Raw genomic sequence first — 26,917 nt, 5'->3', positions numbered from 1 at the left:
GAGTGTCAGTGACAAAGTTTACATGCACTAAATTAGTCTGATTTCTCAAATAATTCAGCTCTACAGATGCATCCTACTACGAATGGAAACTCCTTAATCTGATCATGTTTGGCTTTTGAGAAACTGGACTAACACACCTAGATTATGCGATTGGAAACCAATTCTCTCTAGTGGGTGTGGACAGGGGATCTTTCGTATCGCGCATGCGCCAGTCTCAACAGGTGGGATATAACCCGGAAGCGAATACCATTTATTCAAAACAGGCAACAACTGGAATTAAGAGGATACTTTATTTGTTTTACAAATTAAAATAATGGAACATTTTGAAGCACATCGATGGGAGAAAAAAAGAAACTGATGTATTTCAGAAGGTAACTAAGGAAATGGAGAATGGTCTTGCCATCAATCCACTGAGCCTTTTAAATGAACCCTGAGACATTCAAATGTTTTGTTTCCATGGTTCTCCGCCCGAAAATTTGAAACAACTCTCTTCCGCCTGTCTTTCTTTGCTTCAGACCTGCATTCACACCGAGACCTTCCTGCTAGTAGCGTAATGTTTGTGGCGCAATCCTAGATCATATCTTGATGCGGTCTGCTATTCAACATCAGCATAGCCACTAGAGAAGTAATATTTCTATTACATCAGACAGCAGGTAAAACAAGGACTATGCTGTTGACTAGTAAGGAATGGCGTGACGTAGTAGTTTCCACATTTCACTTCTTTCTCAAAACACAGGCAGCAATCAACCATTCTCATACAGAAGCTTTCTAACGAACAACAATTGAAGTGTTACATGAACTTTACACAAACAATGTGTAAAGTTAATGATTGTTGCTGCCTATCCTAGATTAGATCAGATTATTATTTTTTTAACGAAGTATTCATAGACACATATTATAAATAGGGATGTGCCGATCGATCAATATCGGACAGTTTTTGTGAAAAAATATACAGTATGATCGCCATTGCCAATTAATGCCTTTTTAATGCCGGTCATAAACCTTGACCCACTCTGGCTGATACTGTATTTTTTTTGTCCTACGGCTGACAAGCGACGAGCAACTACGTATGTGTTTCCTTTAGGGACAGGCACCGATTCTGGTACTTTTTTGGCACAGACTGAATCCTGTTGGTCCTACCTGGCACAGATTCACGTAAAATCCAACGGTGCCATGTTGCGTTACCTGGGTTGCGCGTGACGTCACGTCCAGTTGCAAACTCGGCGGGCTCTAACTAGCAATGTAGCGAAAAATTGTATTAATGGTAACTCGGGATGGGAATCATAAAACCGGTTCTTGTTCAGAACCAGTTATCAGTGTATCATATCCTTTGATTCGCTTGCCAATGAACGATTCCCTTATCGATGCCAGTGGTTGGGAATGACATTCTTACACAACGTGCGTAGTGACGTCAGGCAGCAAAATGTCGGCGCCTAAGCAGAACAAACACTGTACAGTATGGCTACAAGAAAAAATTGCAACAACGCTACTTGTAACAATTGCAAGATTACTATTTAATCAAGAAGGCCAAACAAGCAATATGCTGAAACATTAGAACATACAGCATGCAATAACTGTGAATGAATATTGCGTTTTTGAACCGCGCCAATCTCATCCCAGCAGCAGTAATGCTAGCACGTCATCTGAATACAAGAGGTGCCAACTCACCATAATGTTAGTACTGTTAGTTAAATTTAAATGAATGCCTTCTCATTTAGATGAGCAAGACAAGAGACAGATTCTGACTGGCTCCGAGCCGGGCAGTAAGTACTCGCTCCAGTTCAAGTCTGACGCCCAGCGCTATAGCTTCTCCTTTCACTGGGTCAGGGAACATTACACGCAGGACAGACAAGCAGTGAATATGTTTGTGGTCAAAAGCTTGCACCCATTTACTACAGCGCTCTTGACTTTCAAGAGATGAATGTTCAACTGTAGTCAGAAACGTTGCATGTTTTCCTGCAACCTCAGTCATTATTTTATTTATTTGTCCATTATTCAAGTGAAACTCATAAAATGTTAATATTGTGTACAGTGTATAAGTCCATTCATGTCAGCAAATCAACTTCAAATGTGAAACTTATGTGATATTAACTCATTACATGCTAATAAGTAAGATATGTCAAGTCTTTATTTATTATAATTTTGATAATAGCTTACAGTTTTTGTAAACCCTACATTTTCTGAGGTCTTCGATTTAAAGTTTTCATAAACTGATGGATATAACCGTCAAAATTATGTTGCAAGTGGTGTATATATTATAGTTTCACCTTGTAAATCTAAACAAATAATTTATAGTTTCACCAGTATATTTTCTAGGGAGATGACAAAAATTAAAATGTTAATGTAAATGTAACATTCTTGTGTAATTTCCACGTTTTGTTTTGTTAGATTCCACAGAAGAATATTTGTTTGTTATATTTATTTTCAAAAGTGAATTTTTGTGCCTCTTAAGACCCCCCTGTTGGCTTTGTACAGTCATGTTCCCTCTAAGCTAAACAAACTTGAAGCTAATCAAACTTTTTGTTGTCTTTTTTATTTACAAATAAGAATCAATAAGAAAACCGATAAGGAACTGAATCGTTAAGCAGAATCGAAAGTGGAATCGAAACCGGAAAAATCTTATCAATTCCCATCCCTAATGATACCCACAGTAAAACCCCCGACAGTTAGTATTAGAATTTTAAATTAAAATAATCGAAAAACCGTGATTGATAACTGCACTTTGAGAAACTCATGGACTGACTGGTGCTAGCTCAAATGCGAACATGAAAACAAGAGACATTAACGTCTATTCCCATTAAGAAACAACATACCTTTTACCTTTTATTTGCAACACACTTTTCATTTAAATACATTTTTAAGTGCTTAAGTACACATCATTAACTATAAAAGTTTAGTCATTAAAACATAAAATTATAAAACTAAGACAATATCAGTGAAGCATAAGAAACACAAAACATGCAAAATAGTGGGTTTTCTAACAGTGTCTCTATTTATTTTAGTTTGTTTTTTTAAATCTAAGGATTTCAGTATGTGTACTTTTGAGCATATTCAACAATATTGCGTTTTTAATAAAGATGCAAATTTTGGTCGCAATAACCGTGATATAAAATTTCAAATACGAAAAAAAACGAAACACTAACAACTCCAACATCATTGACAGCAGAATCAGCCAACTACCTGTAAGTAATGTTGCGATTTTCAATTCCAACAAAGTAATTGACTCACAAATGTAATAATAAAACAAGATGTACCAACTAGACAGAAGTAATCATACATAATCAGCTCAGTTTTAACTCTTCCAAAACATGTATTTTATTATCAAAAACATTTAATATTTATTAACACAAACAAAAGTACAGAAAATTGCTACCATTTAATACCGGTATTGATTACCAGGTACCGGAAAATTGGTACCATATCGATTCAAATTTAAAGGGCACCCATCCCTAGTCACCATACAGTTTGAAGTCTCTCCATTAAGCTAGTAATAATCACCTCCATCACAGCAAATAAACTTCATTTCTTAGTATCTATAATATAAATTGCCGTTAACACTGGAGGATTAGGCGAGACATATTATACATCGAGAGACATCCAGGAGCAGACATGCTAATAGCTAACCTCACCACTAAGATAGCTTCAAACAACACCAATAAATAAGTGTTTTGTAGACTTTAAGTAGTGTAGATGGAACAGCAGAAGGTAAGCACTTATTAATAGGAAATTAACAAGTAGATTAATAAGAATCTAGAGAGGATAATGTAACAACAACAATTAGTGTTACATTGATTGATCCATCCACCGGTGGTGTCAATACCAAAAGGTTGTAATATTATATGATCAATATTAAAAAGAGTACATCAATATTTTTATTTTCTCAAAATATTTTTGTTGTTTTTGTTAATGTTAACAAGCTCAGGGAATAATTCCCCGGACAGAAAAGGCTTTGAGGGAAGAAAAAAAGAAAAAAGATTTAAAACATTAGCATTAGTTTTTGATCATTTTGAGTTATTGTGTACTATTGACTTTGTTTTAATCAAACAATTGTATGTAAAAAAAAAAGACAATAAGAAAATAGCTTAATAATTGCGTTGAAACTGTTACACTCACTATGATAAAAATTCTAAAATTTACAGTTAATAAATATGATCGAATCGGTATTTGCCGATACGATCACAATTATGGATGATTTACGGATGATCAATATTGGAATCTGTAGCATAAAACTGATCGGAATGTCCCTAATTATAACATGCGTATGTACTGTACAAATAAGAGTTCAGTTAATGTTTCAAACCAATCGCAAATGTTCCCTCACTTACTACTTGATCCCCACCAGATTCCTTATTCCCCTTGCCATGGTTATCAACTTAATTTATTTTTCTGACATTTTCAGCCGCTACTAAAACAAGTTCTCACGTCATACATTCCCGATACAACACGCCTGCACACACAAAACACAAAAACTTCACCCTCACAAAACTGAGCATAGGCTTTGTTTTACAGACCATCTTCAAGCCATTTTCTGGCTGTCTCTTCAGAATGCATCATTTTGTGGGCGGTCTTATTTATGTGCCGAAGCCCTCTTCCAGGCCATGCCCCCTTCAACTGCTCTTCCACCCCGTCAGCCAAGTTGTAGTTTTTAGCGCTTCAATAGAGTCTACTGACAGTATAGTTACAACTATACGCTACTTTTTAATAGAAATGGCAACAGCAGAGGATGCATGTGCATGTACGAGCCAGTCTGCTTCACAACAAGCGGATAGAGTAAAATAAGGAACTTATGGACTACTATAACTACTACTGAATAAAAATGGCAGACTCACACAAAGCTCTTTAGAAACATCTACTATATATGGAGATACCTCAAATCCTCAATGCCATGCCATGTTTAGTTTTTGCCGTGGTATTGTCAATAGGGGTGTGTGTGTGTGTGTGTGTCTGTGTGTGTGTGTGTGTGTGTGTGTGTGTGTGTGTGTGTGTGTGTGTGTGTTTTCTTCTCTTCTTCTATTATTGTTGTTTGTTTTGTACAGCACTTTGTGCTTGCCACTTGACTGCACATGAAAGTGCTATATAAATAAAGTTTGATTTGATATCTGCTGACTTAAGGCAAAATATGTCACTGCAGTCTCAAATTCCAAACGGCTCGTTAGGAGCAAGTTTGGAAGAAAGCAAGATTGTTTTATAAATATCTGATTTGAAAAAACACCAAATGTAACTTCAGGGCAGGGGTATCACACTCAATCACACAGGGGGACAAAATTCAAAGCACACTTAAGATCGGGATCGTTTGTTTGTTTGTTTTGTGCTTGAAGAGTTCTATTTTCCGACAGTCTAATCCGTTGCGACTGGTGAGCAGACTGAGCGTGGTGAAAACAGAGGAGGAGGTACTATGGGAGAGAACTGCTTTGTTTGCAAGCTGAGACAGCTGTGGTTGATCATTTTAATAAAGTCATTGTTGATTGACCGCCTTCTCGTAATCCTTTTAACTTCCGGCAAAAGATACAATATTATACAGTAAATGCGCACAAAAGCAGCAGAATCCGGGAGGTAACTTCAGCCAAGATGTTGGAGGCATGTTCTGTGAGTCTTCCACAGAAAGGTTGGTCTGCGTCTGAGAAACAAGTGTTTCCCAGCATGCCTTGGTGTCTTCACGATCATCACTTTTGACTGCATTAAGGCTGGAATGTACTCTCGGGTCACGTAGCTTGCGTCCCCTCTGACGGCGTCTTGTTTGATTTATAGTTCTTCCATTGGGGGTGGCACCAGACTTGTAATTCTCTTCGAATAACACTAAGGGGCAGTGTCTTCAGACGGAGCAACTGCAGCTGTCATTGACTAGATACTGTATTTCCTTCTTGTAAAGAGTTCCGATAAACGACAACCACAATATCGACATCTTTGTCTCCCCTGGAACTAAACATTTAGAATCATCAATTTACTTTTATTGGACGTTATACGTACAAACCAGGGGAAAATACGTTTGTGAAGATAGACTGCGCAACTTCTGAATGAGTCGTGGTAGAGGACGCCATTATTATTTGCTAAGCTATTTGGCCGTTTGGGACATGGGACAAGAGCCATCATGTAATTGTAAATAAACAAAACTGTTAAATAACTATTGTCAGATAACGACTTCGTCGTTACCTTTGCTCTTGAAAGTTTATTGCAGATCATAGATCATGCCTCTCACCTGGATAGCAGAAGAACCAGGACATATTCTGATAAATTGGTGCACTTTGACAGCCAATGTAGACCCGGAAATGGCAGGAATGACAAGTGGCAAAAAATGGATGGATGGATGGATGGATGGATGGATGGATGGAGACCTGTTGTACATGAATGTTTCTGCTCAATGTCTGCATAAGATTGACACTGTGTATCATGCTTCTCTGAGGTTTATTAATAACTGTTGGGCCTTGACCCATCATTGTGAGCTGTATTCTCGAGTGGGAGGGCCTTCTTTATCCTCCTAGAGGCTGGGGCCTTGGTATACTTTTATTTATAAGGCCATGCTTGGTCTACTGCCCTCCTACATTTGTAACTTAATCACACGGAAGAGTGTTTTGACTCTTACGGTTTGCGTTCAAATGATCACTTGTTGGCCACTGTTCCATTGGCCCGCACAGAACTGGGAAAAAGGGCTTTTGTTTACACAGCTCCTTTTACATGGAACATGTTGCAAAAAGCCCGGAAATTACCTGAACACTTTTAAATCCAGATTGAGAGCACTTGAGATGACGTTTTTAAATTGTAACTGTATGTGTATGACATGTATTCACATGTAACTATAGATTTTGCTTCCTCTTGGCCAGGACTCCCTCGAAAAAAAATTGTTTTCATCTCAATGGGACGTTCTTGCTTAAATAAAGGTTAAGTTAAAAAAAAACGTCTTTTAAAAAAAAATGTATTACACATATGCGTGCATGTTTCCAAAGCATTAGATCACAACTTATTTCACAGACTGCATGTTGATCTGTTGTAATGTACTGAAAATGGGTACAAAGACACCTACAGTAGGTAGTGAGTGTGGAGCGCATTGTATTCACAAGAACTGGAAGCCCTTGCATCTCTAGATAACTATGATTTAATCATGTGAGTTAATAGCTTGGACAGTCATACTAATACCTAAATTGCAACATTTTGATATGTTTACATGACATTTGGGCTCTTCATTCTGATAATTCATTATGCTCAACTGGGATTTTATGTATTGTTGTTCAATGGTGACATCACTATGATGTACAATTCAACTGAATATCCCCATACCCCCATACTAGGTTAAAACATTTTTGCTTCCTGGCGTTAAAATCCAGTTAGGCAGGATATCTTGATTGTTTATATTTCTTGTTTTGTACATTTTTTATTTATTTATTACATTTTAGTATTTTAGGTGATATATTCTGCACTTCTTTTTAAGGTAGATTTTACTATTGTATTTAATGTATCCCTCTGTGTTACAATGTAAATGTAACACTACGTGCCCTTTTTTGTTTAAAATTGTTTCTTATTTCTGTACAGCACTTTGGCCAAATGGGGTTGTTTTTAAAATGTGCTATATAAATGAATAAACTAACTAAACTAAACTATCAGCTATCAGCACGGGCCTATAAACGCTATGTCCTCCTGAAAACCAGCATCCTCCACAGCAGATGTTTGTATTTGCAAATGAGCGCTAATTTTTGTGTGTAGCTCTGACAAAAGAAGTAGACCAAAATAGAATGCCCACGCTGATTCTCAGGAGGCTATATACTGTTACGGTTTTGATGCGCCATTTGTGTGCAAGTTAGGCTCGTGTTTGCAACTTGTATTTGCCCAAAACAGGTTTGATTTAATTGATGGATTGGAAGTGACCTACACTGCATCGCCGGACGATTGCTGTAACAGGCAATTAAAATGAAGGCCCGTGCGAAGAAAACAAACGTTATATTGATTTATTAGATACAGTGATTTATTCTAAGCCCTGTCAAACATATGACTGCTTTGCTAGTTTTTCACAACAGTTAGTTGAGCTACAAAATAGCAGATAAGACAATTACTTAGACAGCACAAATCAATGAATTAATAACTAGGACTAAAAGGTCCAGTTTACAGCAGATAAACGGCTGCCTTTAACAAGCTGCAAGAAGTGCGTCTCCACCACTTCCTGGTCCGACTATGTTCACGACACCCCACTAATACACACGCACGTCACAAAACAATAATGTTATGTTATGGTACAAAAGTAGTGTTTGGAAAATAGTTCACTCACTGGTTCAAAATCAATATTGCAACCATACAGTAGCATCCATTTTTAAATCCTATCCTTCTCGAAAATCTCGAATGTGCTTTGGTGTCCGGGATACAGGTCTGTGCGAAACCATCGTGATTGACATCAATGTCATATTATTTGGGCGGAACGGCCATTTTTCTTTTTACAAAGTTCTAATTGTAACGAATACACAAATGTATTTGTTTAATCTGTTCTCTTGAACCGCCCTGTGATGAGGTGGCGACTTGTCCAGGGTGTACCCTGCCTTCTGCCCGATTGTAGCTGAGATAGGCTCCAGCGCCCCCCGCGACCCAGAAGGGAATAAGCGGAAGAAAATGGATGGATGGATGGATGTTCTCTTGAACCACCATTGGTAACATATGCTAGCTTTTAATTGTGTTACATTTGTTGGTTTAAAAAAAAAGCAATCCTGAGCCCGCTGCAAACTGCATTTTTAACACAACTAAGGTGGCATAAAAGCATATCCACGCACATCAGACTACAACCTGGTCTTATCTGAAATTATATAATGTCACTGATGTGTGGGTTTACATATATATGTAAACAAAATACTCTGAATAATTTATCATAAAAGATGCATTGATATATCAAAAAACTAAACAGTACAGACACCACAAACAAAAAAAGAACCCCTGTAGATGAAAACGATGTCCTTAGCGGTAAGTAAATTAAATGTCTCAGGCAAAAACCTTCAAACTCCAGAGCTACTTCTCCTTCCATATGATTTAATGAGCAAGTCATACAGCATCAAACCATGTCTGCCTCACTAATCTTCCTGGCCCCTCTTTTTTCCCCTTCTTCTCTTCTCCTCCCTCTATCCACTTTAAACTGAAATGTTTAGACAAGTTTAGACTGTATAACGAATGACTCGTGGCCGAACAAGGCAGAGGTACACTCTGAACTATGAAACGATCCCTGCAAATGACCTACTGAATATGCCAGGACACAATGTAAGAACGTATGCAGCAGCTGGGGGTCTCGGACTCATTACTCTGAGTTACAAAATACTCAACTATGAGGAAGAAGGTTAAAACACAAGTTAGAGTAACATTAAATACCATTCACATGTTATATAAACACTACATATGGCAGAACACGCGGCTAATAGGCTGCTGAGAATCAGATAGGATGGTTCATCTTCTGATTCTTGCAGCCTAGCTGCAAAAATGAAAAACAATTGAGCTGAGATACATTTTAACAATTACAGCAATTTTTTAACGGATGTGTTATTTACTGTGAGGTATTTGCTGTGTCTAAAATATAAAGAAGTGTTCCAATAGTTGCTGGCTAATGGTTTGTGAGGTAATGAGTAAAGCCACTAAACACAGGTGCACTTATATACAATTGTAACATTTAGTTAACCAGGAAACGTTAATGATAAATGATGCAATCCCGCTTTTGAAAGTTCTTAATTGACAAAAAAGTGTAAACAAATAAAAAAGGTAAATACTGTTAACAGCAACAGGAAAACAACAATTGTGCATGCTGATATGGTGCACTCGATCAATACGCTGAGATCATGATATGAAAATAATTTGTGTGACTTGAACCAGACTTATCAGGACAAGGATGATGGAGTTTGTAGAGCTTCATCAGTGAGTGTTGTACACAAGTCACACAAGTCCCCCAAAGTCGTGACAGCGGCGGGGGCAGAGGTCATTGCTTGACTCCTAAATAGAAACCACATAAAACTGGACAAGCGTCACTCAAATGTTCCCGTGGCATCCACTCGTATCAACATCCATAGCTCCCCTCCGTATCACTAAATGAGTGGTGGGGTCGGTGGGAGGTGGGGAATCACAGGGCTCTAAAGACAGCTGCAGCTTATAAGGAATGTGAGGGGCCTCAAGCCAAGACAGCAAGCAGGGAAACCATACCATATATGGAAACAGGCACAATCTAAATTTTATCAATGAGCTCCGCAAGCTTAACATGCAAAGCTTGGTCTCCCATCCTTGACGAAGTACATACGCGTTAGTGAAGGCCTTAGAAAAATAGCACGAAAGTATCGTCCGTTAGAAGAACTTTAAGCTGCCCAAACTGCGGAGAGTTTTGGACTGTACTGTCCGTACAGCACGTCTGCTCATTGTGTCACATCACAACAAACAACACTATAAAAGTAAGGACAGAAATTGGATGACACAAAACAAGTTGCTAGGATTCGTAACGCTTTGTTTTTATCTACACAACAAGCACTCGCTTGTGATGTATCGAGTCGTTTTGGCTACCATCTCCATCCCTGGAAAAAAAACTTTTGCGATTGGTCAATTTTCAAGGGCCAGCGTTCGTGCACTTTGTCCTTGGATGCCATAAATGTCGTCTCCCTGGAGAAAATGGCTGTGGAAAAAAACAGCTGGGATGATCCAAAATAAACACACAAATTTTGGAGTCGTCTTTTCCTCACATAGATTAATTACATATATTAGGAAATCATCTGGGCTATCCCCCAGTCTCCCTGTAAATGTGAACATGGTTGGTGGTATAGGTGCATGGATGTATGGATGGATGGATAAAGGCACTGCATGCTTGTGCAGGCATTAGTATTGGTCCAAACCAAAGCAGACAAACCACAAAATGAGTGAGAAGGTTTTAGATGCTGCAACAAACACACAACTCTATTCTAATACACCACACTGATCCATTCAGAGCCTTAGAGCCCGTTTACACCAGGCAGTATAGTTTGATTGCATTTGGTACGGTATAAACATTGTTTGGAAATAGTTAAATCCTCCTGGAGATAAACAGCTGTGTTGTCAAAAGTCATGAAGGGTACCAACATAACCTATCTGTGCTTCTCAGAATGACAGTTATTAAACAATGTTGGAAAATCACTGCAATCCATTGATTGGTTGGTTAGGGTCAATGGAATGGGAAGAACAGAAAATGCACCTTTTCCCAAACAATGTCCCTTTGCTAGGCGCAGCCCGGTTTGAGGGTGGTCAATTTTCCATGAGGCACTGAACGCTTCAGTTGGAAAATACTTGCTAACACAATGGAGTAGAATGATGGTGTCCTGCTTTTGGCCACGTTTAGTAGACAGAGTTTATTCAAGAGGAGGCTACTGAAGGCAGCAACAAAACAGAACAATGCAGTCATGTGGAGACTGTGGAGTATAATAGCTAGGGTTGCATGATTAATAGGGCTGTTTGCAACTTGCTCAAAAGTTAATTTTTTTTAAAAGGGGAATGCACTTTTTGGGGGGGAATTTTGTTTGTCATTCACAATCATTATGTAAAACAAGAACACATGTTTTTCTTTTTTTATGCATTCTAATCATTGAAAAAATGCTCGTAAGATGCGGATAACATTGCAGCTAATGGGAGTAATCCATTATGCCTATAAAGCCCTCTAAAAAAAACATCCATATTTCACCAAAAACGCTCCATTTAGATGCTATTAACAGCATATAAACCTAGCTGTTGCTACATTATTGTTATAAGAGCTAAAACAAAAGGAACTATTTTTCTAGCGTAGTAACACATTGTCTTGCTAACAGAGACATTCACCCTGCTAATGCCATGCTAAGATAGCTGCTGTGCATATGCCATAGCTACTGGAGTTCCTGCATCACCTGCTCAATCCCTTTTGAGTATGTAATAGGTATTGATTGATTAAAAACCATGCCTCACACTTGTATAGTAGAAGGACATAAGCCAAAAAGTAGGTCAATTCTGAAATTCCACATGTTAGTAACTACAACTCTGGACTGACCGAAACAGTGGATATCTTATTGGCTGCCAACTTGGACAACAACATCGCTCCAAAGTTCTCAACATTTTTTATCTGAGAACTATTCTGAGTTTACCAGCTTAACGGGGAGTACAAATGATGTGCTAAAAAAGAGAGCGGACTTATTGTTTGTTGGTGTTGTTATCAAACAAACACATGGCACTAGTGCTAGCTGCTAATGCAAAGACAATAGTTAAGAGTTTACACTAGCTGAATTTTTAGCAAAAAGCCAAGTTATATTTGCTCCTTGTTGGAGGCAGATTTAGCTTTATATCGTCTTATGTTTCCTGTGCTTGCCCTGACTGTAGTTTTTTTTCCCTCTCAGGACATAGTTCTTCCAGTCTTTCAATGTTTTCTGTACCTTACTATCAACGTAAATATGTCTGCCTTGAAACACAATGTCATTGGTGTAACTGTAACATATTTTATTGTGTGAATAGTTCAGTACCTTTATGTGGACTTTTTATATTTATACTGCAAATACATAATTCCCCATTATCCTATCCTACTGGCTTGAAATCACAACAGCAAGCAAATATTGTATTCAAGTATTATTTAATCTATGCTATATAATTTGCTATACTATAAAACATGGACTATAGTTATATTGTCATAACGTACAATTTATGTTTACCTGGTGTCTTAATCTGTTCTTTATTTTACTGTTTGGGAATAAGCTCTAATTATTTTTTTATATTCCATTGAGTGCTTAGGTCAGGGGTAGGGAACATATGGCTCTATAGCCAGATGTGGCTCTTTTGATGACTGCATCTGGCTCTCAGATAAATCTTAGCTGACATTGCTTAACACGATAAGTAATGAATAATTCAGCTGGTAATCAAAGTGTTAGAAATAACGTTCAAAATATAAAACATTCTTATGCATTTTAATCCATCCATCCGTTTTCTACCGCACCTGTTCAAGAAGTCGCATTAATGGTAAGAAGTATTTTATTTATTATTGGTTAGCTTCAAAATAACAATGTTATTAAAAAGAATAAGAGACTTATTATACTCTAAAAAGTTGGTCTTACTTAAAAATGCACGCATCTAGTTGTATTCAGTGTTAAAAAATATTAAATGGCTCTCACGGAAATACATTTTAAAATATTTGGCTTTCATGGCTCTCTCAGCCAAAAAGGTTCCCGACCCCTGGCTTAGGTTATTGAATCGTTATTTATTAATTCATTTGTAAAAACATTGCCCTCATATATACTGTATGTGTAAGCCATTGCTCTTTTGTCTTTCAATCAGGCTGATGTTGGTGAGATCCCACAAGATATAGTGAAGGGTGACTACAGCTGACTACACCAGGAGTGTACAGGGGCCACAAACAAGGCCTCAATTTCAGTCTGTCACTTTTATTTCACTTTGTACTTTCAATTTATTTATTTTCCCCCCTTGGAACAGTATCATGATCTATTAAAAATTGTTCCCGTCCTTTTTACTTTAAGGATAAAGAAGAAATTGGTTGTAGCATCAAATCATGGACAATGGTCCTTGGATGAAAATGGGTGAAATAAGGCGTGGTTGTTGTGACAATTGTATAAATATGTTAAATATGAGAAATTCTGTGGGCAGCACGGTGGAAGAGAGGGGTTAGAGCGTCTGCCTCACAATACAAAGGTCCTGAGCAGTCGTGGGTTCAATCCCGGGCTCGGGATCTTTCTGTGTGGAGTTTGCATGTTCTCCCCGTGACTGCGTGGGTTCCCTCCAGGTACTCCGGCTTCCTCCCACCTCTAAAAAAAAAACATGCACCTGGGCATAGGTTGATTGGCAACACTAAATTGGCCCTAGTGTATGAATGTGAGTGTGAATGTTGTCTGTCTATCTGTGTTGGCCCTGCGATGAGGTTGCGACTTGTCCAGGGTGTACCCCGCCTTCCACCCGATTGTAGCTGAGATAGGCTCCAGCCCCCCCCCCCCCCCCCGCGACCCCGAAGGGATTAAGCGGTAGAAAATGGATGGATGGATGAGAAATTCTGTTGTGCTGATCGAATCTCATCGCATCTGAACGCAACCAAGCATGGTGTCTTATCGAGTTCATCAGGATAAAAAAAAAAAAAACTTCATTGCGCTGCCCAATTAAACACGCTTAGATGAACTGCCAACTATGGCTGCACAATTAAATCCGCAATGAGGTTTGAATTACTTCAATTATCAAACGGAAAAGAGTGAGGTTTTTAATTTTCTCTCTTCAAATTGAATCAGAATTGTCGAGCCTTGCACATCCTTGGCCTGCTGGAAATAGTGCTGTGTGAGCTGCAGCCAACGCAGTCAGTATGCCAATAACAAACACCACTTGTGTTGTATTACTGTTCAGTATCTGAAAAAAGTTTTAATAGTGACAGTGTAAAGTGGCTGAAGGAGATTCTCCAGTAAAAGCAGTAGTGTGAATTATATGTGAAGAGAATTATATTTTTTTAGCGCTTTTCTCAAGTGACTCAAAGCGCTTTACATTGTGAAACCCAATATCTAAATTACATTTTTTTTTTTTTTTTTTTTTTTTTTTTTTTTTTTAAACCAGTGTGGGTGGCACTGGGAGCAGGTGGGTAAAGTGTCTTGCCCAAGGACACAACAGCAGTGACTAGGATGGAGGAAGCGGGGATCGAACCTGCAACCCTGAAGTTGCTGGCACAGCCGCTCTACCAACGGAGCTATACCGCCTGTATGAAGCCTGTCATCTTGGTTCAAAACGAGTGGGCGACAAGGAGGCTACAACCAGCGGCCAAAGACGGTGTAAGGGTAAGCAAACATTGGTGTCTTATGTAAACCAAAATACTTTTTAACAGGATTATTAAATATTGTTCTAATTTGTGGCAACTTGAGAGAAGAATATGTTGATTGACAGTCTAAAAGTAACATGACTTCTGTCCCTCATCTTTTTAGCAATTATATGCATTTAAATGAATAAAAATCACAAATCAAATAGTTATTGCTAATTTTTTATCAAAATGGTGTATTCCTACTTCCAATTGCCTCACTACTGCTCTTCTGGACCTTCTTTCTGGCATGTCTACTAGCAACCCCTCTTCTTGCTCTTTACGCCAGTGACGTAGCATACATTAGGACGCAAAATCTGATCTTGTCAAGTCTCCAGTCGGTACCCAAAATAATTTTTAAATCGCAACAGAACATAATTGATGTATGAGAACATGCAAGAGTGCTTCAAATCGGCATAGGCAATCGAGATGATCGCATAACAGTGTGATTTTCGAACAATATCTTATTGTCATCTATTTGTGGCATGGAGTAATGTTACTACTTTCCAAATATGCAAGTCATATTAAATATTATAGAAATGTTCAAATTAATTTTGATTATAGAATTATCAGGAGTTGTAGCGACGGTTGAAGTCAATCTTCTACCATATCCTATTTAATCGCTACAGTGGGGATCTGTCAGTGGACGAACAAGGGAAGAAGAGGTGACTGTCAGCTGACTCGCCAGCCTATCAAGCCTTTTGTGATGTGGCGATGGATACCTTCTGAATCTATGACACTGTTAAAGCAGACTGGTGAGTAAATAATGAGTTTGAACAGTAGTTATTGTAATGTTCAAATGAACAGCAATAACACGAGTATGTGCATGGGAGTTGTCTATAAAATGTATATGCAGTATACAGGTTAGTTCTTTTTTTTTTAATACGGTCTGTTTCTTGTATATCATTTTATTAGTAGATATTTTTTCTAACAAAGAAAAAATTACATATTTAAACAAGTTATAAACCCACATTAAGTTGTGTGTTCACTGTGCTTCCAAAAAGTCACTGTCAGTTAGTTATGTTCCATTTGTTTTACTTGGACAACTTGAGCTCTTTATTACACCCTTTTAAAAAACTGCCCAAAAGACAGACCATGGTCAAACCACAAGAGAAAAGTGTGAACTGTCTAAAAATGCAAGTAATTACCAAATATAAGAAAAAACTAGCTGATTACAAAAGTAATTACACATTATTGATAATATATTACCTCCTGTTGGTAAGTACATCTATCAACCCATATTTTTTCATTTTTGAATGAACTGTTGATAGATTGAGATTTCACCTGCAGTTTATCCTTTTCATTCTTTTAGACAATTTTTGTCAATTATCATTCGTAAATTGATCAAATGTGCAATAGTTCATAAATGATATACCCTACAGATGATGAACATGAAGTAAAATAATATTTTGCTATCTCTCGGTTATGCCCGTGTATGGTTTCAGGTCTCCCAAGACACAGCCAGGTCAATAAGAAGTAGACGGATGAATGTATCACCACGCAAGTTCATCAGAAGATGACTGAAAGATTCCAAGCTGAACTGATGGAACAGGTAAAACTCAAATGTTTAGATAACACAGTCCAACAAAGACCACGTCTCTTGTATGGAAGTCGCTCTTCTGCCTGCCAACATTTCTCTCAATGCCAAAAGCCAGCAATGAGGATGCAGTAAGAACACACATGTCAAGGTCCAAAGACTCATCCAAGGGACACTTGAGTCTTATATGTAAAACAATGTCATTAAATACTGCCCTCAAAAATCAACTCCAGATGTGGACTCCATTCATTTTTATATTTTACAACTGTGTGACATCCACCTCCCTAATATCCACCTTCCACCTCATGTGCATAATTCTCAAGTCAAATACTTTTCAGAGTGTGTGAAATTTGCTGTGGTTTGTGGTTACTATGTGTATTATTTTAGGTTCTGCAGTGATGTTTGTTCATGTAATGATCACTATCTTACTTAAAACTATGTTCACAAAAATATTTAATAATAACATTGGATGCGGGGGTATGAACTTTACAACACTCTGGAAAGTTGGTGCCCTCAAGGCATCTACGGTACGTAAAGGTTGCAAACTTTAATCGAAATATAATCAAAACAGACTTTTTCTAACTAACGTAAAGCTAGTGTTAGTTCAGTTTATCCTTCTTGTAGATTCTCTCTGTACAAATACACCATGCCCTTAAAATACCACTGGTTGTGTAGCCACACAACAGGCAACCAAGTGTCGCAAAGCTTGACAGCTGCCAGAAAACCAGTAACAGAAGAAGAAGTAGCCTTATGACACTTCCCATACAGTATGCTACACAGAAGTGTCATGGAGGAAAACTAAAACACAGAGTTTACTATTCAAATAGTTCAATATTATACTGTTTTGAATTCCATCTAATTTGTTTGGACACACTTTGGCTACCATAAGGTCAACGTCCACCCAAAAGTAGAGTAGTACCTGCTTTTTTGCTGAGTGAAAAGGGCGAATAGTCACGTTGAGCTCAGTACGCCCCGTGCAGAAGAAAAGGAAAGAAAATGTCTCATTTGACAAGCAGAACATAAAATGCTGGGTGTCATCTATTGTTACTGTGTGTTGTGTTCTTCTGCTTTGTTGAATTGTTTGATGGGATACACTTCATTTTAGTCCTAATCTTAGTTTGCTAAGGCAATTTGGGAGTTTTCGTAGCGAAACTAGCATGCGGCGTAGTGGTTAAGATGCTACTTACGGTTCCCCACAGTCCTGTGAGATATTATCACATGGCTTTGTTTCAGAGTAATGTGAGTGTTTATGAGTCAGAAGAGTGCAACAGCAAACTAATAACTGAACTTTGAGGGCCTATTGAAGACGTCAGTAAAAAACTGTAGCGATAGAAAAACTGATCTTCAATCCGGATTATAAACTATTTCAGCGAGGACGACAACAATTGAGGTATCTAACTTGGATTTTAGCAGCTCTGCCTCCCATCCACAGTCAAAGAAGATAAACATGGGGGCTCTTCATATAAAAGGCTACGTGTTTCTCACCCTAACACAAACCAGATCTGCTGTGATTTATCTTCAGGAGTGTTACGAGGCTTTCCTGGAGGAGAGGTCAGCAGGGTTCACAGCAGCGGACAAGCTACTTTTCGGGATAACACTCTGCATCTTATCGGCCATATCCACGGTCGAGGGCGCTTTGACTTTGCACTGAGAATTATGATTTAATTAAAGAGAAATTATTTGGTGCTTACAGTCAAAGCGTATGGGAGATACTGAGGCCTCACACACACAACCGGCAAAGAGTGTGTTTATAGAAGGACAGCGATCATTTTCCGAAGCAGCTTGTGGGCTTTATTAATGTGCTTGTCAAAGCCTTTTGTAGAGAGTTTTTTAGTTCTCCACGCAGAACATGATGTTGCATTAATGCAAACACCTGGTTAATGTGAATTATGGGGATTGGGTTAATAAAGATATGTTAAGTAAAGTACAGTTGACTACAGTGTGGAATGGTGAATCATGGCTTGGCTTATGAGGAACACGGTGTAACACAGTAAACATAAACAGCAATGTAGGGAAATCCAGCATTTAGTCTTTTTTTTCTTCTTCATATGTGGCTGTTTATAACACAACGTCACGTTATGTTTGGAAATTAAAGACACATTCTGTGTTCATCCAATACATTACTATTATTGTAGGAAACGGATAATTATCTTTAGTCCAACCCTACATTGGAACCTCAACTGTTAATACAATTTGGAACATTATTTTACTTTAAGAGAAATACTTCTAAAGTCACACTCTGCATACCGGCATGAATGAATGATGGCAATAAGGACAATTATGAGAATGACCATAGAATTTGAAATTGAACATGAAAAAAAGTCTCCAATATGGTGGATTTGACATAAAAAAAACAAAGAAAATTATGTTTGCAAGTAACAAAGAGAGATGGTTTGTGAAACAATGTGAAACACGAACAGTAATTTACCTCTCCGCATGTTTGCCAGTGTGTTAGGAGAGTACTTTTTCATGATTTTTAAAATCAATTAATAAGAAGGTTTGTAAATAATCACAGATAATTAGGAAAAACTAAATAGGCCTATATTTTTCAATTCAAACAGACGACTAAATCAATGAACAGAGGTACTTAAAGAACAAAGTTATTTTTCGACTAACAAACGTGTGCAGGATTCATAGAATTTCTGTCATGTGATCGCTGCCCCAATTAACATATCAGTGACGTGCGCTGTGGTTCAGTTGATCAATATACACAAAACTTTGGGACTTTTTTCTGCAGTTTTTCATCTGATCAGCAAAAATAATGCCCAAAGTCAGAAATTTTACTTGATAAAATGACTTAAATCATACAGAAAAAAATAAGTACAACAGAGAATGATGCAGAGTGCAGAAAAATGTAACAACCTACTATTTAGAGACGGAAATAAATAAATAAAAAGTCTGTTTAAATTGTTTAATAAAAAAGACAAGATGCACGTAAATGCATTGGTAAATGAAATGTACCGGTATGTGCTTTGGTGCTATTATTGTTATTTCTGAACACATAGTTGTTTCCATTAAATACAACATATTAAAGTCCAGACTCTTATTTTTAAACTTTTAAAAAGGGGTCATAATATGCAAAACCCACTGTTCTTGCTTGTTGGCACATACAATTTGATTTCAAACCATGGAGGGGTTGCAGAGATAGTTAAAAAACAATTTTGGCTTGTTCCAAATAAGTCATTTGAGATTTGCCCTGTTTTATGACTTGCACAAGTCAGCCATTTTTACTCTATAATGGTGTTTGTAGTAAATATGTCCACCAAATGCTCTAAAAGGTTCTCTTATTTGTTTTATTAATCAGCACAGTTTACTACACCACCCGTCACCATTTATCTGAGGTAGTAAGAAGTGCCTGGGTTTTTTTCGTGTTTCATGGCTATGTACCTACAACTGTGAGGAAGTCTCCGTGTACGTAAACCACTTTAAGACACCTTCTGACAATATACAGAAGGATTTTCCCAAAAATAGATTTAATGGCAGGGTCAGTTCTTACTATTTATGAAAATGGTGGAGACTATGAAGTGGTAAGCCAAACAACAGTAGATTGACACTTTTAATGATATGTTAGCTGTGTAGCTTACAGTTTATTGAAAGAGATACACAGGTTACGCTTCATACTTTAATCTTGCATGGATGTATGTAGTCGTTTCAAATGGGGAAACAGACATTAAGGATGCACCCAAAAGAAAAATCTTGGCCAAAATAAAAAATGAGGCCCAAAACCGAAGCACAGAGAGAAATTATTAGGTTAATTATTGTTACCATTGCTTTTATGGCTGTGACTGTGTACTAACCTCACTAAAATCAAGACACTGCAATTGCACAAATTAATATTTTTTCTTTAAAGAATAAAACAATCCTAAAATAATTAAAATATTTACCACTGGTATTATAATACCCCAGAGAGAGCCTTTTTCAAGTTGTATTTCATTGTTCCAAGTTGATCTGAAGACTTTTAGACAGCAATGTGTTTCTATAAATTTAGATTAGGGTATGTCGTTTCTTAATGGGAAAAGACATTATAATCAATCAAAGTTTATTTATACAGCCCTTAATCACAAGTGTCTCAAAGGGCTGCACAAGCCACAACGACATCCTCGGTTCAAATCCCAAAAGCGGGTTACTCGCTTAAGTTAATGTCTCTTGTTTTCATGTCAGCATTTAAGCTAGCAAGCTGGCACCAGTCAGTCCGTGAGTTTATCAAAGTGCAGTTATCAAACTTGTTTTCTCAAAATTGTTTATTTAAAAACAGTAATACTAACCATCTGGAGTTTTATCACGGTTATTATTATTACCTTTTATCATTACATCCCAACTTCTGTATTATTTCTATTACTTCTACTACAGTTCAAAAATCCCATCGTGCCCGTGATGTAGTACATACACAGACTTTATTTTTACTTTTTGTCTGCTAAAAATAAGAGCATTAAAGTTTGTTGTACACTCTGAGCTGGCAACAAAATGTAACTAATAATTTAACTTGTAATCTAACTTAGTTGATTTTAAAATACAGTAATCAGCTTTGAAATTACTTTTTCGAAGTAACTGTGGCCACACTGGTGAGGACTCTCCGACGTTCTGAGTGGGAAATCTGACCTTCGGGGGCGTTCAAGTTGAAAATTCAACTAAGAACTTGGAAATTCCGACTTTCCAATACTTGCGGAACACACCATTAATTTGCATCTAAAAATGCAGTCCACAAAATGACTTGTTTTCAAAAGACAGTCAGAAATCAGCAGGGAGATGGGTCTGTAAAGCTAAATTTATACAAAAACAAACCACAATTACAGGTTCTGCAGACCACAAATACATTTATTAAAATTAAATATAGATTGGAATCATGATTAAAGGGGAACTGCACGTTTTTGGGGAATTTTGACTATCGTTCACATTCCTTATGAGAAACAAGAACACATGTTTTTAGATTTTTTGCATTCTATTTTGTAATAATCGGCTTGTGATAAGTGGCAAGCAATGCAGCTAATGGGAGCAATTCATTGTGCCTCTGAATCCCTATAATAATGCATCCAAAACACAAACAATGAAGTTCCCTAATCTGTAAAATAAATAACCAAGCTGTAGTGACATTGCTATTGTAAGAGTGAACACTGAGGTACTGTTTTTCTAGCGTAGCAACAAGGGCTGCAACTAACAACTATTTTGATGGTCAAGGATTATCTTAAAGATTAGTTGACTAATCGGATAATAAAGCGTACACATTGTTGGCTCTAATTTTTCCATTGACTTCTAAATACAGCTTAAGTTATTTTAGGCATGTGCTTACCAACAAAGATGACTTACCAACAACTGTGCTGCTCCTTCAGCTGTAACAAAATTAAAATGAATAAAATGTTGTCCATTTAAAAAGAAAGGAAAGGCAAAGAGCTAAAAATTTTTTACTTTGTTTATGTATTAAAAAATAGCAACAATGAAAATTAACAAAACACAAAGTCTAACTTGCTGCACACTATTGACTATTGGTTAACTTTTGGCAGTTTTAGCACTTTAATAGACTCAATGTGTAAAATTATATATTTAATTATTCTTCAAATGTTGGCTATTTAATAGATTGTATGTTTAATTGTATGATGCCACCTCATTGGTGCCTGTTTGTGTGCGTGTCAATGTGTGGCGTTGTTAAAGTGCCTTTTTTTTTACGGCATTGCAAATTTGCGCTGCTTTAAAACATACTTGAATTAATGTAGACAACGTAAAGCTGGCTGACTTTGGCTGAAATGATAGTTAGTTCTTTTTTTACACAATTTTGTCTTACTCTTGTTAGCAAGCTAGCAAGGTTGAAGCTAACAGCAGTCTTACCAAGGCTGTGTGCGCATTCTCCCTCCAAATGTCCGACATCATGTCTCACAAATGTACTGCCATAAAAACAAGGTCCGCTTTGCAAAATAATCAAGGCATTCATGTTTTTAACAAGAATAAGAGGAACTATCCTCACGCTTTTCACGTTATCACTGACGATGTTTTTGCGAGTGACCCGCTTGAAAAACCCGCTTGAAGACGTCACGACCATTGTCGACAAATATAATTGTCGGGGACAAATTTTATTGGCGACAAAGTCGACTTATCGTTGCAGCCCTAGTAGCAACACATTGCCTCGCGACGGCATGCTACGGCATTAGCCGTAACCTAGCTTCTGCTTCAGCAGGTGAATTTGTAATGCACAACACAATGTGATAAGACACCAATCTGTACTGATTGAAAAACATGAACAATCATATTACAGTATCTGTCAAGTATTGGCCCACATTTCATGTTTTGTGTGTACACAGCTAGCTCAACAGTGTATGTACTGTAGTAATAACAAGCATGATGTGCTGCATGTGTCACAATCAATATTATAGTGACTTACTCGTTAAGCAAGCTGGCCGGGGATGTTTTTTCCCAGCTCTTTTTGGGTATGCACTCCATTTCTGTCGGCATAGCGTGGCTCCAAGCTGCACATTTACAACAACAATTCACGCCGGTCCTGACTCTCTTGGCTTTCGTCTGCTCCAACTTTTCACTCTCTCTCCGCGCTGGCTAAGCTTCTATAACCAGAATTTCATCCCCCGAGTATTCAGGTTCAAAACGATAAGGCTGTGAATCCTTATTAGTACAAAACTTGCCTCCTTCGCTGTCTGTTACGAAGTCTGCCATGATTAGAACACACGCGTTTGTTGCCGGAAGTCGGAAATGTGTTGCTACGGGTACTGAAATAAATGCACTGGAGGAAATAAGTTCCGGTAACGTTTAAAATGACCAAAATACGGTAAATATTGTTATGAACGTGTTTTATACTACGTTTTATATATATATATATACATATGTATATACACACACACACACGCGCACATGCACACACAGTGGATATGTAAAACATTGATGGAGGATTTTTAAGTTGTTTAAGAGGGCTTTGAAGGCTACAAAAGCGACTCCCATTAGTCGCATCTTTCAAGCGTTTTTTTTGTCTTGAGAATCATAAAAAATAAAAAGACGTGTGTTGTTGTCTCTCATAATGATTGTGAATGATAGGCAAAATTACAAAAAAGTGCAGTTCCCCTTTAAGTTATTCGTTTTTTAAAGCCAATAAAAGGTTTGATGACCCCGGAAAACATTTTTATTTGTATTATTCTCATGTGGAAAATACCTTAGATGCAGTGTGTCTAGCACCACCTATTAAGTATGGATAGGTTAGTTTGGTACCCAACACCCGTAACAATTCCATATCAAAGTGAAGCAAACTCTACTGCGTGGTGGAAACAGAGCTTTAATGACTCACCTTAGTGTCGCCCATGCTCTCCGACTCAGACACCTGGTAGGTGAGGTCCGTCTCCTCAAAACCTGTGGCACTCATGCGCTGATCAGTGGAGGGGTCGGAGCGTGGCGGCGAGTCAGGCGAGTTGAGGCATGTCTGGATCAGAGCTTTGCCCGTTTCACTGGTGATCATGGGTTGCAGTTTACGAGTGGCAAAAGTGTACACGTGACCCGTTTCGCTGGCCACTAGCAGCAGAACTTGGGTTCCCGTCAGAGTGGAGAGCTCGTAGGCCTGGTGAGGACAGGAAGGTACATATAAACACCTCATTCAGAAACCTCTCATATTAGATTATTTACAAAGGAGAAGGACCCAAAAGGTGAACATCTGGAAACCAACAACCAAGTCAAAAAACCTAAAAATAGAAGTGTAGTCAAGTGTGACGTGTAGTGCAAATGGAGCTAAAATAACAAGATACGGCTTCCAGAATAGTGTGTGATACCGTTGAGCGACTGATTGCAGGAGGGCAGCAGCCTGCACAGGAAGGGGGAGTGGCAGTGGGCCAGCCAGGGGGGAGGACATGATTGGCTGGAAACCACGAGGCCACCAGCACAGTCTGCATGGTTGCAATAATAATACAGCATGCAGACGCTCAACCCTCCCCAACATGCAGCACAACACAAACACTAGATGAAACATGGCGAGGCTGTACTCAGAATGAACTTGTGAAGCCGCCTTTATATCTAAATGAGTCATCACTAATGTGGAGGATGTGTGTGACGCTGCCAAGCCACTGAGCCTTCAACATCATCGTGCATGCGCCTGAGCAGCAGTTAGCCGACAGGACCTAAATGCTTTTATTGCGCCGTTACACCACCATGCAATCAAGCAGGCGCTTTTTACATCGTAATAATGATGACACCAAAGCTGCTGGCTCAATGATCACCGTGTGGGCTCATGCAAAGATCCAATGGAGTACAAGAACTGTAATCTCTCCTGCAGTCCAGAACAAGCCTTGGTTAAAGATAGCAGCTTTAATTAGCTATGCAGCGTTGACAGAGTGCTGTCAAACAGCATCAGGACAGAAAATGACTAATTTGTCGTTTTAAGGAAGCTTTGGTGACAGCGAGAGATAGCACAACCGTCACAATGCCTTTATTCAATATGTTGCATTCTAAATATTCATAAAAGGGACGGCGTGGCGCAGTGGAAGAGTGGCCGTGCGCGACCCGAGGGTCCCTGGTTCAATCCCCACCTAGTACCAACCTCGTCATGTCCGTTGTGTCCTGAGCAAGACACTTCACCCTTGCTCCTGATGGGTGCTGGTTAGCGCCTTGCATGGCAGCTCCCTCCATCAGTGTGTGAATGTGTGTGTGAATGGGTAAATGTGGAAGTAGTGTCAAAGCGCTTTGAGTACCTTGAAGGTAGAAAAGCGCTATACAAGTACAACCCATTTATCATTTAACTACAGAAAGAGTTTCTAGTCATACAATGTTAATTAATTTATCATCAAGCATAATAAAAATCCATGTTTGCTTTACTTCTGAATGTGTGCTGAAGTGTCCAGTTAGGAGCATACCATCTACATCTTATTAAGTTAATATAATTGATATAATAAAAATATTAAAAACTAAAGGATGCACACAAAAGGTGTGGAGAAAAACGGAAATCGCACACAAAAAGGTGTAGAGAGGACTAAGTAAACGCTACACGGCAGCGCAGGAGCAGAGCCACAGGAACGAGGAGCGCGAGCGGAGCCACAGCAGAGGAGATGAACACAACGGGGCAAGTGAACCATTAGAAATCTACTGGCTCCGATTGAATGGACTGGTGAGCTTAAGTAGTCTCGAGGAAATGGGTATCAGGTATGCGCGAAGGTGGCAATGCCACGTAGCCTGAAAACCAAGCACTGCAACAAAAAGCAGACAGGCAGCAGCATAGCTGCCACGTCATGACAATCTGCCTCATTAAGCGGTCACTGGACCAACTGAGGAGATATTAATGAGATAAATTACGTACATAGAACATCTCAGGTCCAACACTATTTGTTGGGGGACACCTGTGGAGCTCCAATTTCCCAGTTCCAGGGGTCAAACTGGTATTATCCTTAATTTCGTAACACACTCACTTGTGAGTAAGTGTAAAAAAAGTTAACTCCTGCAAAATGTAAACACAACTAAAACTCTACATTAATAAAGTGGCTATGCCCGGCAGCTTTTTGAATCATTCCCTGCAAACTGTTTTGTCTTCATTTGCCTTTGAACTTACTTCTCTTAACACACCTTGTTGAGACTGCTCTCTTTTGAAATAAACACGCTCTAGCAAGTTATACTGTAGTCTTGCAAAATATTATGCAAAATTGCATTAATAATATTATACTTTTAATTGTTCTATATGTCAAAACATGCAACGGTTACTTGACAAGGCTAGATATGTGTAAAGGTATTGCTAATTATTGAGTTAATTTGGAACATGCTTAACAAAGTTATACGTTTACACTTGCACAACCCAACATGTCTGAAAAGGAGAAGGAAGGTGCAGAGTTTATTCAATCCCACCCCTTCTCCATGTCTCACGAATTACTGATAGTGAGTTCACTTCCTGTGTTTAACATGTAACATGTAGACATTTGTGACTTTCTTGCTTAGAATTAGGATAGAGATTCTCTGCAACAAGTTTTTTCTTTACTAGGGATTCATGATATTATCGGCGGCCGATAATTATGACCGATAATGGCAATTATCCGATAAAATGAGCCGATACTAATAAAGGCTTATCATCTTTGTTTGTCGTTGGTCTCTCTATTTTGGCTTTGCTGCTGCCTGGCTCCCCAACTCTTCCTCTCCCTTACTAAATGGTCGCATATTTGTGATGTCATGCATGCACAGCCTGTTTTGTAGAGAGAAACGCATCATGGCGCAGCAGTCACCACTGCGGCCTTTCGATAGCATGAAGTGAAGTGAATTGAATTATATTTATATAGCGTTTTTCTCTAGTGACTCAAAGCGCTTTACATTGTGAAACCCAATATCTAAGTTACATTTTAAAACCAGTGTGGGTGGCACTGGGAGCAGGTGGGTAAAGTGTTTTGCCCAAGGACACAACGGCAATGACTAGGTTGGCAGAAGCGGGGATAGAACCCGGAACCCTGAAGTTGCTGGCACGGCCACTCTACCAACCGAGCCATACCGCCCCACAGCATGTCAGTAGACATTTCACTCGCAGTTTGTAAAAATGTGTTCTGCAGAAATTAAACTAAAATCTGATAAGTCACTTTAAATTTCACTAACGTGACATGACGATTTATAGAAGTGGTACGAAGCTGCCTGTGTTACTAAGCCAAGACCTAGCATTAATAGCGCAC

At 38.4% G+C, this 26,917-nt stretch overlaps 1 protein-coding gene across 4 annotated transcripts in view; it reads right to left on the bottom strand.

Moving 5' to 3' along the window:
• The window catches only part of LOC133606914 (serum response factor-like), a 65,375-nt gene that overhangs the window by 32,845 nt on the left and 5,613 nt on the right, over positions 1–26,917 (bottom strand). For 3 of the 4 annotated variants that reach the window (XM_061961368.2, XM_061961350.2, XM_061961376.2), the window contains exon 2: positions 23,581–23,847. In XM_061961368.2, the coding sequence (XP_061817352.1) occupies positions 23,581–23,847 (267 nt within the window). The remainder of the gene's footprint in view (positions 1–23,580; positions 23,848–26,917) is intronic. The other variant, XM_061961359.2, reaches the window with a different exon arrangement.

The sequence above is a fragment of the Nerophis lumbriciformis genome, linkage group LG02, assembly GCF_033978685.3.
Source record: "Nerophis lumbriciformis linkage group LG02, RoL_Nlum_v2.1, whole genome shotgun sequence".
NCBI lineage: Eukaryota > Metazoa > Chordata > Actinopteri > Syngnathiformes > Syngnathidae > Nerophis > Nerophis lumbriciformis.
The sequence above is the reverse complement of the archived record's forward strand: the minus strand, read 5'-3'. Positions and strand labels throughout refer to the sequence as shown.